Genomic DNA, 18,399 nt, shown 5'->3' with positions numbered 1-18,399 from the left:
TTCCCGTTTGATGTTTTCATCTATGAGCGGTACGGGTGTAACGATGCATCGATTAATCGAAATGCATCGATTCTAATGTGATGATTTAACTGCATCGATTTGAAAATGTTAGAATCGATTATAATCGAAATTAATCGGGGGGGGGGGGGAATTCATGCTGAGTGAATCAGTTCCCCCAGCCACATTTGTGTATTCGAATTTTTGGGGGGAATTAACTGATAGAAAATGTATCGAATCGAATCGTGGTCAAATGAAGAGATTTCATGATGCGTTGAATCGTTGCCTGAATAATCGTAATCGAAATTAATCGTTGTGAGGTCGCATCGTTACACCCCTAATGAACGGATATATTTACATTAGCTGATGCTTAGTTTTATCCAAGGCGACTTACAAGTTCTGTATGACAAGTCAGCAGGAAGAGTACAACTCTTTCAGCTGAGTGACAATGTTCATCAAAGTGTTGAAACTTGGGTGCTGCAGTCTTGTTTGTATAGTAGTAAAGACATATCGATGGCTGAAATGCTAAATCTGCACATTATCTGATTTCACTTTAGATGATGAGAAACCTCCTATCTGCACCTATTCAGTCTGTCTGCAAGATATTTTCCAAAAGGCAAAAGCAGTGTAGTGTATTGTATTGTATTGGGTATCCTTGCATTCTGCAAGAAAACAAGTTTTTTTATTTGGTTTTCTCAAAGTGAAGATTTCTGATGGGAAATGTTTTGTGTTTCAGCCATCGATATAGTATAGTAGGTAGTAATATAGGCAATTACCCCCCCCCCCCCCTTTCTGAAGTGGGACTGGGATGAGACCACAATAAATCCATTGCTACGATATAACAATATCTGACTTATTTGTTGTTCCCAATACAAATTAGATTGCGCTGTGACACAATGTCCTTCTCAATGTTCTGTTTTGGGAACAAAATTGTCATGGTGCGACGTTCATTTAAAGGGGAACTATTTTACTATTTCTTTCACTATTTGGGCACTTTTACACAATTCCTGTGAGTCTATGGAACACCTCTGTAATATATATATTTTTTTTATTCATTGTTTTGTATTTCTAATCAAGTCCTCAAAAACAGCATTTTTCTACCTCAAGATCTCGAGCTGTTTTGAGCCTGGGCTCCTAAACCACTGCGGAGCGTCGTCTTCGCCTGAACATTAACATGCAGCGGTGTCTTTATGACATCACATATAGGGCACATTTTCAAACGACTCAGTTCAGTGAGGGTGAATATTGTGAGAGGAGAATTGGAAGAATGCGCCAATATGAGAATTTTGAGACATAGATCATATTAATATAAGTTCACATAGCTAGGAAACAATGCTAAACACTCAAAAAGGCCATTTATAAGATAGTTCCCCTTTAAAATGGTCCGTTTGTTTGTGCGATATTGGACAAAAAGACCCTTGGCGGTGGTGGTGTTGTACAAACCTCGATGTGGATCCTGGGGGCGACGGTGGTTCAGGAGGTAGAGCGGCCTTCCGGTAATCGGAAGGTTCCTGGTTCGATTCCAGCTCCCCCCCCCCGGGGCCTCGTGCCGAAGTGTCCTTGAGCAAAGACACTTGACCCCCCCAACTGCTCCCGGTGAGCAGGTTAACCCTTTCACTGCCACACGACAGCCGGTTAACCCTTTCACTGTGACAATACAGAAGGTTAGCCCTTTACTATCACACAACCGACGGCGATGCTCCATCATTAGCATCATTAGCTCCGCATTTGCGGAGCTAATGATGCTAATGATGGAGCATCGCCGTCGGTTGTGTGATAGTAAAGGGCTAACCTTCTGTCGTGTGGCAGTGAAAGGGTTAATAAACGAAGGCAATACACGAAGTCAATGTCTTAGGGGTGTAACGGTGTAACGGTACACAAACACCACGGTCCGGTACGTACCTCGCTTTGGAAGTCACGGTTCACGGTTCATTCCGGTACAGTGGGGGGGGGGGGGGGGGGGGGGGGTTTGCAGAACGTGGCTTTCCATGTTCCACTCGGGGGTGACGTAGTCGTAGTGTGACGTTACTGTTAAGTAGCTCTCGGTAGCTCGGGGTGTCCACCCATCGGTAGTGAGAGCGATAGCAGATGCCTTGGATAAGTCGTGGACAACTGTAGCGTGTGCTTGTTTATACAGAGCTGGTATGACTTGCTGGCTGAAATACGGACGAGAGGGAACTACGTAGCGGGGCTCTATTACTTTTTTTTTTTAATTTTTTTTGTATCTATCTTTCTCCGATTTTTCTCTGTTTTCTCTCCCCGTCCCAATTTAGTCGTTGTGCCAATTCCCCCCCTCCCCTACCTGGTTGTTGTGCGCATGTTCTCCTACTGGTCGGTACAAGGGAACCCTGACCTGAAGTATCCGCACGCTTCCTCCGACACGTGCGGCGACAGCCAGTGGCTCTCTTCTCACCTGGCAGCGAGGGCTCTCATTGGTGAAGTGTAACGCGTGGGAGGTCACGCTGCCTTCCTCAAGTCCTGCCTCCGCTGAGCAAGCGCCCAGACCTGACCTGTAGGCGTCGCTGTCCACAACGCCAGATTCCCACCCACGGCTTCCCTCCCCCTAACCCAGCCAAACGAGTTAGTATAGCGATCAGCCCGAGCCAAGGCAACGCTGACTCCGGGAGTCGAGACCGCAGCCTCTTGCATTGGTGACGAGCGCAATCTCCGCTACGCCACCTGACCGCCGGCTCTATTACTTTTAACATGTGCTTAAACCCTGTGACCTGTGTTCTCGACAACGGAGTATGGTCGCAGATCTGCTGCTATAAAAACACCTATGGCGTTTGTTATTGCTTCGGCCCGGTTTGAATTAATAGCGAGATGCTGCTTGAATGCCGCAGGGAGCTGGGTTTGCACTAGGGTCTGTTTCTTCCTTGTACCAGTGATATTCACATTCGGGTGATGCCGTTTCAAATGCGTGATAAAGTTCGACGTACTGCCAGCGACATACCCGATCTCAGTTGAACAATGCCGGCACGTAGCTTTAGTGCGATCCACCTGTCTTTGTCCATTGCTGTAGTTAACTGGGAATCCGAAATGATCCCAAACGGGAGACTTGAATGTTGTGGGATCATCTTCTAGCTCTGGCTTGTCAGTTAGTATTGCACCCGCCATACTAAGGCTAATATGCTCTGCTGAATTACAGCTCTCGTTCAGTGTAGCTGCGCGCTGCGTGGGATGAACAAACAACATCCGGTTAGTTGTGCACGTTATATTTGGGACGGGGAGATTTAAGTTCCGCAAAAAAAGGTTCCGTACCGTTGCAATTGTTCGGTGCACAGCGCGTACTGTACCGGAGGACCACATTGAGGCGGTACAGTACGGATACGCATACCGTTACACCCCTATGGATTGCTAACATGCTAGATGAAAATGCAAACATAGATCATAATAAACATAGCTTGGGCGGCTAGGTGGTGCAGTGGGCAAGGCGCTCACCACCAATGCAGGAGACGCTGGGTTCGAGCCCAGCTCTCCGCATTGCTATCAGCTTGGCTGGTCGTTCATACTAATACAATTGGCAGTGTTAGGGGGTGGGAAGCTGATGGGTAGGGATCGGACGTTGTGGACAGCGACTCCTACAGGTCGGTTGGTGCGCCTGCGCAGCAGAATCAGGAAGCGGCGGGGGCGGCGTGTCCCTCCCACGCAGACCCTCTCCGCTGAGAGATCGCGCTGTGCAGGTGAAAAGATGCAACGGCTGCTTCCTCGAGTACCGGAGGGGACGCGTGATGTAAGGCTTCGTCCACATTGCAGCCGGCCAGTGGGAGGCATGGCCTAACAGCGTTCGAGACAGGGGAGGGTAGAATTGGACGATACGAAATTGGGATGGGAGAAAAAATTGAAAATGGGAGAAAAAGTAGATACAAAAAAAAAATAATAATAATAAACATGGCATAGAAAAACATACCTAAAACGCATCAAACATAAAAAAGATATAATAAAAAAAGAAAAAAAAAAGATTTGTACGATTTGGACGCCAACGCTACTTGCATGTTTGTGTCCGAGGTGCCTGTTGAGAGTGGCACTGCCTGGCCCTGCTGCACGGGACACCACACCACCACCATAACAGATGTTTTAGAGTGGCACTGCCTGGCCCTGCTGCACGGGACACCACACCACCACCATAACAGATGTTTTAGAGTGGCACTGCCTGGCCCTGCTGCACGGGACACCACACCACCACACCACCACCATAACAGATGTTTTCCTGGGTTTGCGAGGAGGGGGGGGGGGGGGGTGGGGGGGGGCTCCTTCCCAGGCCCAAGGTCACTTCCTCAGCATCGTGTTTGTTTTGCGGACACAACAGAGGTTTAGGCCTCAGCCCGCAGGGGGGGGGGGGGAGTGGAAGAGAGGAGGACAACGTGGAGGAAGGTTGGCTCGTTGGCTGCTGTCTGGGGTGAAGAACCCTGTGACCAGAGGCAGCCCGAGAGGGGAGAACACAATAATGCTGCGGAATCTCAAGGCTATTTAGGTGAAAACATAACACAACATAATGACACGCTTCCACCGCTCGGTGCAGTGTGTTCTGTGATTCATCCTGCCAGTCTGCCAGTCTGCAGTGTGGCGCGTTGGGCCTATACCTGGCACAGTGGTGCGCCAGCCAGTGCTATGCTTACCACCGTGCCTGCGGGGAGCGCCGGAGACGGGCACGGACGCAAACCATGCAGAGTTGCTTATTATTCATAGGTCTAGTTGTGTTATTATTATTATTCAGTATTGTGACGGCACTAATGACATGCGTGTTAATGAAAAGAGAAACCGATGGAAAGTGAACCTTTTTGATCATATTCCCAATTGAAACGAACCCACCTAGGTGGGTTTTCTGTCGCCGCACTAATCCAGTTGTATGGTTTTCTATAGTAGTCAGCGAGGGGACGGGGGAAACCCTAGAAGCGAGCCTTTCCTTGTGCGATGACAGCCCTGCTAGCAGGCCGAGAACTCTTTGAAGGTGGGTATCCCCCCCCCCCCCCCCCCTCTGTTGCAAACTCTGAATGTTGTAATGTTCTCTGGAAAACCTTTGAACTCGATGATATTTCAGACACGGCGGCCATGTTGGACTTTCCCTCTCTCCCTCAGCCTTCTCATAACCCCACTCATCCCTCTCTCCCTCAGCCTTCTCATAACCCCACTCATCCCTCTCTCCCTCAGCCTTCTCATAACCCCACTCTTCCCTCTCTCCCTCATCCTTCTCATAACCCCACTCATCCCTCTCTCCCTCATCCTTCTCATAACCCCACTCATCCCTCTCTCCCTCAGCCTTCTCATAACCCCACTCATCCCTCTCTCCCTCATCCTTCTCATAACCCCACTCATCCCTCTCTCCCTCATCCTTCTCATAACCCCACTCATCCCTCTCTCCCTCATCCTTCTCATAACCCCACTCATCCCTCTCTCCCTCATTCTTCTCATAACCCCACTCATCCCTCTCTCCCTCAGCCTTCTCATAACCCCACTCATCCCTCTCTCCCTCATTCTTCTCATAACCCCACTCATCCCTCTCTCCCTCATCCTTCTCATAACCCCACTCATCCCTCTCTCCCTCATCCTTCTCATAACCCCACTCATCCCTCTCTCCCTCATCCTTCTCATAACCCCACTCATCCCTCTCTCCCTCATCCTTCTCATAACCCCACTCATCCCTCTCTCCCTCATCCTTCTCATAACCCCACTCATCCCTCTCTCCCTCATCCTTCTCATAACCCCACTCATCCCTCTCTCCCTCATCCTTCTCATAACCCCACTCATCCCTCTCTCCCTCAGCCTTCTCATAACCCCACTCATCCCTCTCTCCCTCATCCTTCTCATAACCCCACTCATCCCTCTCTCCCTCATCCTTCTCATAACCCCACTCATCCCTCTCTCCCTCAGCCTTCTCATAACCCCACTCATCCCTCTCTCCCTCAGCCTTCTCATAACCCCACTCATCCCTCTCTCCCTCAGCCTTCTCATAACCCCACTCATCCCTCTCTCCCTCAGCCTTCTCATAACCCCACTCATCCCTCTCTCCCTCATCCTTCTCATAACCCCACTCATCCCTCTCTCCCTCAGCCTTCTCATAACCCCACTCATCCCTCTCTCCCTCAGCCTTCTCATAACCCCACTCATCCCTCTCTCCCTCATCCTTCTCATAACCCCACTCATCCCTCTCTCCCTCATCCTTCTCATAACCCCACTCATCCCTCTCTCCCTCAGCCTTCTCATAACCCCACTCATCCCTCTCTCCCTCAGCCTTCTCATAACCCCACTCATCCCTCTCTCCCTCAGCCTTCTCATAACCCCACTCATCCCTCTCTCCCTCATCCTTCTCATAACCCCACTCATCCCTCTCTCCCTCAGCCTTCTCATAACCCCACTCATCCCTCTCTCCCTCAGCCTTCTCATAACCCCACTCATCCCTCTCTCCCTCAGCCTTCTCATAACCCCACTCATCCCTCTCTCCCTCATCCTTCTCATAACCCCACTCATCCCTCTCTCCCTCATCCTTCTCATAACCCCACTCATCCCTCTCTCCCTCATCCTTCTCATAACCCCACTCTTCCGTCCTCAACCTGTCGGCAGCGTAGACCTCATATTCACACTGGCCTTGTGTGACAGAGGAAAACATTCTCAGTATTTCTATTTAGTGTTGAATTGGTGTTCGTAGCTTCCTCTGGCCTTGTTACCAGGCGCTCTCCTGTCGAGGAACAGGGAGCAGATGTGAGCCAAAGTATCGGGCTGTAAAAAAGTGGAAAGTCCTTCCACGTCTCTTTCGGTTCTGGGTTTTTGGTCTTGTGTTTTTTTTGGGCCGTCGGCCAGTCAGCATCCAGAGATTTCCCAAGCATATGATGCGGCTCTGTTTGGCTAGGAAGCGGATCTCTCTATGATCTTTATGCAACACCCTCCTTGGTTCACTTCAAGGCATCCCCCGCTCGCAGTATGCGTCTGAATCAGGTTGATTGATGGCAGTGTTTTCCTTGGAAAGGTTTTGCCATGTGAAACTCTGTGCACTGTACTCGTATCGAAAGGTAAACCTTTCCGTCTCGTCAGGTAATTTTCGGTCACGTCTCATAACTCTCGGCAGGGAACATATATCTACGACTTCAGAAGGCATTAACCCTCGGAGAGCCGGGAGGGGCAGGCTTTTTGTCAGCCCCCCCGGCCAGCATTACTGTCTTTTAGAGGCTGTAGTGGGCTCAGTTTTAATTTTTTTTGTATCTATTTCTCCGATCTTTCTCTTTTTTTCTCCCCGTCCCAATTTAGTCGTTGTGCCAATCCCCCCCCCCCCCCCCCCTCCCCTACCTAGTTGTTATGGGCTTGTTCTCCTACTGGTCGGTACAAGGGAACCCTGAAGTATCCGCACGCTTCCTCCGACACGTGCGGCGACAGCCAGTGGCTCTCTTCTCACCTGGCAGCGAGGGCTCTCATTGGTGAAGTGTAACGCGTGGGAGGTCACGCTGCCTTCCTCAAGTCCTGCTTCCGCTGAGCAGGCGCCCAGACCTGACCTGTAGGCGTCGCTGTCCACAACGCCACTTTCCCACCCACGGCTTCCCTCCCCCCTAACCCAGCCAAACGAGTTAGTATAGCGATCAGCCCGAGCCAAGGCAATGCTGACTCCGGGAGTCGAGACCGCAGTCTCTTGCATTGGTGACGAGCGCAATCTCCGCTAGTTTAAAAGCTACAGTGAAGATGCCGGTATCATAGGAAACTAGATGCCCTGAGGAACCGACCATGTCATGCTAGCCCGTCGGGAAGGGGGCTAAATATAACGATCCAAATGTAGGCAACATTTTGGCAAGGGAAAAAGCCCTCCCGACGCGTGAAACCCAGCGACGAGCTCTTCTGGCTGGGCACAGGTAGAGAGCAGTGTTTGTGTGAGCTCTCTCTTACACCCAAATGGAGGTTGATATTCTAGCATTGCTAGAAGGTCTGAACCCCGTTTTGTAAAACCTCCTCTGGGTGTGCGAGCACTTTCCATGGGATTACCAGGCATGTCTATAAAGGGGTGACTCACGGGGTACACAAGAGAGCCTATTTTCATTCAGATGTCTTTGAGGTGAGAGGTCAAGGGACCCATTTGAAAATGGCCGTGCCAGTTTTTCCCTTGCCAAAATGTTGCCTACATTTGGATCATTATATTTAGCCCGCTTCCCGACAAGCTAGCATGACATGGTTGGTTCCTCAGGGCATCTAGTTTCCAATTCCTATGATACCGGCATCTTCACTGTAGCTTTAAAACTGAGCCACTACAGCCTCTAAAGCAACAGGGCTTTTGAGGTGATGAAATCACTGCACACAGGCAGCAGTGGTTCGGCAAAAAAAAAATCAGAGTAAATATCTGCTTAGAAAACGAAAATGTCAAAATTATTGTAATTTTCTTTTATTTCTCCACATGGTAAATACACAGGTCACAACATGTTTACAGGAACGTTTTGGAGTTGTATTTGGAGTGTATTTCGTGACTGTTGGGAACTAGGCTACACTGGCACACCTACTTCCAGTGAATGATGCTAAGCTAGGCTAACGGTGCGGCTGTTCCCTAAGCCTAATGCATGCACAAGAAGAAAAGGTTGGGGCCTTGGGTTAAATTCATGATATACCATAGGTTGCCGGCTCTATTTGTCTATGGAGAAAGTCCCCTTCTTTGCAGGGCTATAACTTTTTAAATTCTATTGCTACATTGCCATTATTAGGGCCCATTCAAAGTCCTATATGTATTGTTCATTGTGTAGCAACGTTAAACTTTTTCATTCACATATTCATAGTAAAGTATGGTCTAATGTATAAGTATGTTTTCATCTCTTTCTGCAGCTTTCTCCAGAACGTGATATATAGCCCCAAATGCATTATATTGATGATGAAATACAGTTTGATGGCAATCAGCGCGATATAAAAAATTCCAACTAGACGTACTTCTAGAAGTTACTACACGTCATCTGATGTTGACCGGATGGGCGAGGGGGCGTTTATAATTCCGTGGGCAGCGTTATACCAATCATCTAATGTGGGTCAAATGTTGATAATAGCAGTTAGTATCGAAGACGGTAACGTTACACGCTGAAACTCACCCCAGTCTCCGCGCGCCGTTGGGCGATCATCGTAGAGTAGAAATCTTATCATTATGGGATATATTTTTACCCGGTCCATCTCCAGCTTGTATAATGGTATATACGTCCAAATCACGTTGTTTATCGAGTTATTGCCAATCGATCACTGTGTAGCGTGACGAGCCAGAGTCCCATGACCTATAGCGAGCGCCCGGAAGTACTACGGACGTCTAGCACAACCTCTATGGCACATCCTGTTTGGCGATTGCGCCGATCGGCCACCAGATGGCGCTCCTGAACCGCCAGAGAGCTCAGTGGGTCCTGCTGGTGGATCTCAGGCCAGCGGAGGGGACATATGAATCAGATCGCAGATTTTTGAAATATTGATATAAGGACGCTGTACAGCGTCCTCCGGCAACTTGAGCATGGCCCGCAATGACGTCAAAAGACGTTTCATGGCAGTCAAAGTGTTAAACAATGTTTGCTGATTGGCTGGATGCCTGTCCTTCCATACTCATTAAGTGGCTGCTCAATGTGGACTGATGTTGAATTAATCCATTCTACAATCATTGCACACACTCACTTTAAACGTTCACCTTGAACATTCACTTTAAACACAATTTAAACATTACACCATATTTCATTTATTTATTCTTACACATTTGCAGCACTACCTCTTCTACCTCATTTATACATTTTAGTTTTGTATATTGTATAGTGTTTGGTCTTCCACTATTTTTTACTCTTACTGTATGAAGCACAATCTTAGGAGGCTCATACGGAACCAAGCGACTATAAAATAAACTTGTAATTGTGACAGCCAGGGGGGATTTCAGTTAATGAATTCATTTCTATAGGGTGTTATAGTAGTACTAGTACTACTAGTTTAACACGAAGCGCTTTACAATTTGGGAAGATTAGGAATAGGTCATCATCACTTCTATTTGATCTTGGCACGACTTCCCTCTTCGCTGAGCACTTGATCCTTGCGTCGGTGTCTATGACCGTGTGCGCTTGCTTTCAGAGCGGTCATTATTTTGGTGCGGCGGTGGTGGTGTATGTAATTAGACTTCCAGGGATATCATATGTGATGTGAAACAGCTCCGTAATCCAAGGCATTCCTCTAGCGCTGCGAGGGAAGAAAAAGGCTGCCCAGGGCGACCGCTCTTTGAGTTAACGCCCCCCAACCCCCCGGCCGTGACATGTCGGCGGCTAGCCCCCCTGTGCAGACGGATTGCACACCACGTCCAGGAATAGCACTTGTGATGGAAGTTAAAATACTGACCTGTGTTACGTCACAGTGGAGCTCCATTGTTGTGAGATTAGTAGAGCCGTGAATCTCCACTGGCCTCACGATTCGATTCAGCTGTCCGCGATTCGATTCTACGATGCATCTCGATGCAGCTCAATAATATATTACATCCTCACTTTTATAATCTATATTACTGCACATGGCTACTTTTTCATCAATTAATACAAGCAGTCAGATAAATGTACTTTTATTTAGAAAGTTCTTATATCAGAATGTCAATCTCAATACCCAGCTGATAAAATATAAAAAATACTTATTAGTATCGGTATTAGTATCAATACTTTTAGAATAGCCTGATGCTGTATTTTCTATGAGTTGAGTGGATGCATGACCAGAGCACTAGCTTTAATAATACAATAATAATAATAATAATAATAATAATAATAATAATAATAATAATAATAATATATTTTGATTTGTAGGGCGCTTTATAGTTGTGGAGCAAATCCCAAAGCGCTCTACATTGTAAAAAAACATAAAAGCTAGCAATAGAGTAAAGAAAATAAAAATAATAATAATCGATTATGTTCTGTCACACTGCATCGATGCTGAATCGTCCCCTGTCTCCCCTGGATGGCTTTTTATTGGACGAGTACAACAAGCTTCCCAAAGCCATCTCCAGGACTTAGATAAAACATCTCCAGGACTTCTATTTGAAGGGTTTACAATCAGTCTTTTATGATATGGTAAAAGGTCACACGTGGGCGTAGTCTAGTATCCAAATGGTCGGCTTACTCTTTCCATGTGCTGATATGCATCTTCTTCTCGTCAGCCTCGGGGGGAAAGCCAGTGGCATGTACCTAAATAGAGTACCTAAATAGAGATGAAATGGTTGGCATTACTGGTTGGTTTTTTTTTTTTTTTTTTTTTTTTTTTTTTTAATGTTTCTCCGCTTCTATGTCGTGTCATGCAGCGGCTGTTGCCTGCCGGTTATTTCGACAATATGATTGTAAAACTTTATTTACAGCCTCGACCTGTTGCCAATTACAGTATGCAGCTTCCATCGCTCAGCGCTCACTGCCATAATGGCTCCAGTCCAGAGATGTCAGAGGTTGGTCTGGTTGGATGAACTCGATATGAAGAGCACAGGATTGTTCTGGTCTTTCTGACTAGCCACGTAGCAGTGAGTCTGAGAAGCCACGTAGAGCAGTGAGTAGTGAGTCTGAGAAGCCATGTAGAGCAGTGAGTAGTGAGTCTGAGAAGCCACATAGAGCAGTGAGCAGTGAGTCTGACTAGCCACGTAGAGCAGTGAGTAGTGAGTCTGAGAAGCCATGTAGAGCAGTGAGTCTGAGAAGCCATGTAGAGCAGTGAGTTTAAGAAGCCATGTAGAGCAGTTAGTTTAAGAAGCCATGTAGAGCAGTTAGTTTAAGAAGCCATGTAGAGCAGTGAGTTTAAGAAGCCATGTAGAGCAGTTAGTTTAAGAAGCCATGTAGAGCAGTGAGTTTAAGAAGCCACGTAGAGCAGTGAGTAGTGAGTCTGAGAAGCCATGTAGAGCAGTGAGTTTAAGAAGCCATGTAGAGCAGTTAGTTTAAGAAGCCATGTAGAGCAGTTAGTTTAAGAAGCCATGTAGAGCAGTTAGTTTAAGAAGCCATGTAGAGCAGTTAGTTTAAGAAGCCATGTAGAGCAGTGAGTTTAAGAAGCCATGTAGAGCAGTGAGTTTAAGAAGCCATGTAGAGCAGTGAGTTTAAGAAGCCATGTAGAGCAGTGAGTTTAAGAAGCCATGTAGAGCAGTGAGTTTAAGAAGCCATGTAGAGCAGTGAGTTTAAGAAGCCATGTAGAGCAGTGAGTTTAAGAAGCCATGTAGAGCAGTGAGTTTAAGAAGCCATGTAGAGCAGTGAGTTTAAGAAGCCATGTAGAGCAGTGAGTTTAAGAAGCCATGTAGAGCAGTGAGTTTAAGAAGCCATGTAGAGCAGTGAGTTTAAGAAGCCATGTAGAGCAGTGAGTTTAAGAAGCCATGTAGAGCAGTGAGTCTGAAGCCAGGTGAGTTTGCTCAACAGGCACTTGTTTAGAATGTCAATCCCAGAGGTTGTATCGTCATGTTATGAAAGAGGCACCGGGTTCGACTCCGGCTGTCGCCGTTGCCTCCGGCTTGGGCCGGCCGTCATACTAACTCAATTGGCAGAGTTAGCGGGTGGGAAGTCGATGGGTGGTAATCTGGACGTTGTGGACAGCGACTCCTACAGGTCGGTTGGGGGACGCCTGCACAGCAGAGACAGGAAATGGCGGGGGTAGTGTGAGCCTCCCACACGTTACACCTCGCCAATGAAAGTCCGCGCTGGCAGGTGAAAAGATGTGACAGGCTGCCTCCACATGTATCGGAGGGGACACGTGATGCAAGGCTTCTATCCTTCCTACAACCGGCCAGTGGGGGGCATATGCGAGCAACGTTCAAGATGGGAGGGGAGAATTGGCACAAGAGGAAATTGGGATGGGAGAAAAATAGAAAAAGAGGAGAAAAAGTGGATACAAAATAAATATATATCTGGATTTCATATTTTGTAGCCTCCTTCAACCTAGAGCCATATGAAATCCGTTTTATTATTTTCCAAATTCCATAAAATCTTTTCCCAAATTCATTTTTTTTCGTTTTAATATTTCAGAATTCTGTATTTTGCTTTTTATGCTAATTTTACCATCAGAAATAGTGTCTAATAAGTGGGAATGAATAAATGTCCACAATTGAATAAGATATAACAGTCCATTTAATGTTTTTAAGTGCTGCAACTCAGAAATACAGTTCAATTTTACACTATTTTTCAAATAATATTGTGACAAAATAAAAATACACATTTCAAGTGTAAACAATAGATACAGCTAGCTACTACTGACATTATCACAATGACAATGTCAGTAGCCTAGCTATATCTATTATATTGTGATGCAATATAGTAATGCATAATTTAGGCACCTTTAGTTTAGTTTATTTCGTTGATAAAGGACAGTGTATAATGACAATCGTTTGCATTAAACAAATGGATGGGTGCACCAGATTTAGCTAGAAGCTATCATTTCCATCCTATGTCCTAACGTTACATAGCTATTTAATCACAATAGTGTTGCACGTGTTTTTGCGGGTCCAGTCCACGGAACGTTGACAGAATTAGCAAAACACCTTATCGCCGGAGGCATAAAAGTCATTAGGATACTGCTCTGCTGTGAATTTAGGGCTTATTGCGGAATTTCTTAGCTTCTTGACGACGTTAACATCAAAGCAGCCAGACGCTTGAGCACTGCTGCGTGTTGTGTGTAACCCGCTGTAGCGTCCCCGCCTCCCCGGTCATGTTTGCTTTGCACCAAACGTTCCACCCAAAATCGGAATTTCAGTCCAGATTAGGCCAAATTCTGCAATATTCCACGTTTTGCACTTGATTCAATTTTTATTGGTAAATTCCGTGAACGCGGATTTCATATGGCTCTACTTCAACCCCCCTCTCCCTTCACCCATCTCACCCTACCCCCCATCTCACCCCACCCCTCATCTCACCCCACCGCTCATCTCACCCCACCGCTCATCTATTCTCACCCCACCGCTCATCTCACCCCTACCTCTCACCCATCTCACCCCACCGCTCATCTCACCCCTACCTCTCACCCATCTCACCCCTACCTCTCACCCATCTCACCCCACCGCTCATCTCACCCCTACCTCTCACCCATCTCACCCCACCGCTCATCTCACCCCTACCTCTCACCCATCTCACCCCACCGCTCATCTCACCCCACCGCTCATCTCACCCCTACCTCTCACCCATCTCACCCCACCGCTCATCTCACCCCTACCTCTCACCCATCTCACCCCACCGCTCATCTCACCCCTACCTCTCACCCATCTCACCCCACCGCTCATCTCACCCCACCGCTCATCTCACCCCTACCTCTCACCCATCTCACCCCACCGCTCATCTCACCCCTACCTCTCACCCATCTCACCCCACCGCTCATCTCACCCCACCGCTCATCTCACCCCACCGCTCATCTCACCCCTACCTCTCACCCATCTCACCCCACCGCTCATCTCACCCCTACCTCTCACCCATCTCACCCCACCGCTCATCTCACCCCTACCTCTCACCCATCTCACCCCACCCCTCATCTCACCCCACCGCTCATCTCAACCCTACCTCTCACCCATCTCACCCCACCCCTCACCTCTCCTCTCACCCAGGATCCTCACTGGTATTTGTTTTACTCCTTCAGGTCTTATCAGTGACGTAAGAAGGGCATGTGTATGTGTCTGCGGTCTGTCTGTCTGTCTGTATGTGTGTGTGTGTGTGTGTGTGTCTGCTGTCTGTCTGTGTATGTGTGTGTGAGTGTCTGCTGTCTGTCTGTCTGTATATGTGTGTGTGTCTTCTGTCTGTCTGTGTGTGTGTGTGTCTTCGTGTATGTGTGTGTGTGTCTGCTGTCTGTGTGTGTGTGTGTGTTTGTGTCTGTGTGTGTGTGTTTGTGTGTGTCTGCTGTCTGTCTGTATGTGTGTCTGTGTGTGTGTGTCTGTCTGTGTGTGTGTGTGTGTGTGTGTGTGTGTGTGTGTGTGTCTGTGTGTGTTATCATCCCTAGATATCTTGGGCCTATGAAAACTAGAGACTCACCGATCCGACCTTTTCACTGTTCCGTCCCGATACGATACCCAGGCTTTGAGCGGTCGCCGATACAGAGTACCGATCCGGTCCATTACCTTTAATGGTGTAGACTTGGACCGTCATTTTGAGGTCATTGAACAAAAATAATTGAGATATATAATACGATTTTTCTCCATTAGAGAGCGTCAACGTGTCATAATAAATGCAGCAAATCAAGTCACGTTTTAGCTTTGATTTCTGGCACGTTAGACGTGTTTCTTTGTATCGTCTGATTTTAGTATCGGGGAAATTCTCAGATACCGATATTCTATTTGAGTCTTATCGGACCGATATCCGATACCAGTATCGCTATCTCTGCATCCTGAATGTTCCAAATATACTTGGTGCTGTGTTTCCTGGAGCTCCAGACATAGGCCTTAGATGCCTTACATTGTGTGAAAGCACTCCTGTCAGGTGGCCGTTATACAATATACCTTCATAGAAATCATATGAAAATACTCCTGTCGTGTGACAGTTATACAACAATATACCGTCATAGTAATCACGTGAATTTCACTCGACAAGGATGTTGGCTTGGAGTGTTTTATCACTGTTGTAAACGGGTCTGTTAGAAATTGCAGCTGGCATTGTTGCAATGCCCCCCCCCCCCCCCCCCCCCCCCCCCCGACTCACGTTTTCAATTTCTCCACCCAAACCAACACAATGCCTTCCGTCTGGAAAGTGGCTCCTGCTCTACCACTGTCTTTTCCAACGTACATAATTACAGACCTATTTTCAATTCATCAGTCCTAGAAAAGGCTCAAAGGGCCCAAAAAGCAGAGCCTCGTAAACTCCCTGCTGAAACGGTTTTTGTCTGGGGGGAAAAACAACTTTCTCAATAAGCAGCACTCAGGTTTTCGAGCCACAGAAACCGCCGCCCTCTGCAATCATGAACGTTGTCAGGGCTGTGGTGACGAATGCCTGGGATAGTAAACAACACCGCGCCGGCCTCTATGTCGACACGTCCAATAGGGGTGGGACTCACCAGAGGCCTCACGATACGATATTATCACCATACGTAAGTCACCATACGATAGTATTGCGATTCAAAATATATTTTGCGATATGCTGAGTATTGCGATATTAATATTGCGATATATTGCGATTTATTACCTTTTTTCAAGTAAAACTGTCAACATGTTTTATCTAATAAAATAAAGTTCAGTCTGTTCATCTCACTTCAATAATCTTTATTGCAGAACATGGTATTTTCTCAAGCAGACAGATGTCAACACTGTAATCTGTGTTGCATGTACCTGACAAACTAAACTGTTTGTATTACAGTCATATTCCAACTTAACTGAATGCACATGTGTGTGTGTGTGGACTACTGTACTATTACAGGTATTGAAATGAACAATGCAACTTCCTTATACAAAAAAATTTGTATACATTTTTGCATAATAAAATATCGATACTTGGCGTCCTTGTATCGATACAGTATCGCCACGCAAAGTATCGCGGCTCTGGCTGAGCTCTGGTTCTGTCTGACCTGCTGACCCAGTGGCTCTGGCTGAGCTCTGGTTCTGTCTGACCTGCTGACACAGTGGCTCTGGCTGAGCTCTGGTTCTGTCTGACCTGCTGACCCAGTGGCTCTGGCTCAGCTCTGGTTCTGTCTGACCTGCTGAGCTCTGGTTCTGTCTGACCTGCTGACCCAGTGGCTCTGGCTGAGCTCTGGTTCTGTCTGACCTGCTGACCCAGTGGCCCGGGCTGAGCTCTGGTTCTGTCTGACCTGCTGACCCAGTGACTCTGGCTGAGCTCTGGTTCTGTCTGACCTGCTGACCCAGTGACTTTGGCTGAGCTCTGGTTCTGTCTGACCTGCTGACCCAGTGGCCCGGGCTGAGCTCTGGTTCTGTCTGACCTGCTGACCCAGTGGCCCGGGCTGAGCTCTGGTTCTGTCTGACCTGCTGACCCAGTGGCCCGGGCTGAGCTCTGGTTCTGTCTGACCTGCTGACCCAGTGGCCCGGGCTGAGCACTGGTTCTGTCTGACCTGCTGACCCAGTGGCCCGGGCTGAGCTCTGGTTCTGTCTGACCTGCTGACCCAGTGGCCCGGGCTGAGCTCTGGTTCTGTCTGACCTGCTGACCCAGTGACTCTGGCTGAGCTCTGGTTCTGTCTGACCTGCTGACCCAGTGGCCCGGGCTGAGCACTGGTTCTGTCTGACCTGCTGACCCAGTGTTTGTGTTTAGTAGGGACGACTGACCAAGCCGGAGGTACCGCTGACGGCTGGATTCGATCCCAGAGTCGAGTGCTTAGACCTCTACAACACTACCCAGCCGGCCCCGAGACACAGCTCTTTGACGTGACTTGTTCCATCATCACACCACGACATCGTTTCGGTCACGATGGCACGACTGCACACTGATGTCACTTCACATCATCATATCATTGGGGGGGAATATCTGTAAGGCTGAGACGATATACCATTTGGAAGAATCGATAAATCGGGACGAGATTATCGATAAATATAGTTTTTTTTTAATTATTATTATTTTGCATGTAAAAAAAAAAAAAACGTATTTAGTGTGTGTGTGTGTGTCACGTGCACTCACTGTAGTTTTTGCGATGCTCTAGTTGGCCCACGACACACGAACTAACGTTAAATAATCTTTTTTTTCCTTTTTACACATGCAAAATAATCGTTAATGCAGTTATCGATCATTACCGATAAATCGACAAGTGGTCTCAGCCTTAAATATCTGTAATGGTACGACTGTAGACCTAACAGTGCGTGTGTGTTTGTGTGTTCCCTGCAGGGCTCCGGAGATCATCCTGGGGCTGCCGTTCTGTGAAGCCATAGACATGTGGTCGCTGGGCTGTGTGATCGCGGAGCTCTTCCTGGGCTGGCCCCTCTACCCCGGGGCCCTGGAGTACGACCAGGTAACCACCCCCCCCCCCGGAGCTACCTCTCCTCACCTCTCTCCTCTCTCCGCACCATACCCAGGGTTCGCACAAGGTCCTTGAAGTGCTTAAAGTGCTTGATTTTTGGCCTGGAATTCCTTGAAAACAGCAACAAGTTGCTTAACACATTCCCGCCCGACAACGTATATATCCGTGTTTCGAATCCATGCTTAAAGGACCAAGGTTGTTTTGGCTTTTATTCCATTTTAATAACCTATTCAAGGTCGCCGAGCTGCACTGCAGATGTACCCTACTCTTTGAAATTCGAAAAAGTGCATTACCGGCCAGATCCTCTTAGGGGCACTGTATCGATAATGCAGTGTTCCCTGTGGCAGAAGTTGTCCAATGTAGTTTTCTACTCACCTGAAGCGATCCCTATAGCCTGCTGCACGGAATACGTTTTGGATTGCGGATTTCACTATGCAGTAAGGGAATATATCATCAGCCAATGGACATATCGATCTACCAGATGGCGATCGATAACTGGGAAATGGTCTGGGGGATCCAACCGGTTCATGGTAAGATCTTTTTCACGTAGCTTGTTATGAT

At 47.5% G+C, this 18,399-nt stretch overlaps 1 protein-coding gene across 1 annotated transcript in view; it reads left to right on the top strand.

Annotated features, from left to right (window-relative positions):
- LOC311247413 (homeodomain-interacting protein kinase 3-like) overlaps positions 1–18,399 on the top strand; it is a 140,191-nt gene that overhangs the window by 64,918 nt on the left and 56,874 nt on the right. Inside the window, 1 exon segment of the mRNA XM_084337810.1 lies at positions 17,706–17,829. Within this exon segment, the coding sequence (XP_084193936.1) occupies positions 17,706–17,829 (124 nt within the window).

Source organism: Notolepis coatsorum, assembly GCF_963971535.1.
Source record: "Notolepis coatsorum genome assembly, chromosome: 20".
NCBI classification, from domain to species: domain Eukaryota; kingdom Metazoa; phylum Chordata; class Actinopteri; order Aulopiformes; family Paralepididae; genus Notolepis; species Notolepis coatsorum.
The sequence above is the reverse complement of the archived record's forward strand: the minus strand, read 5'-3'. Positions and strand labels throughout refer to the sequence as shown.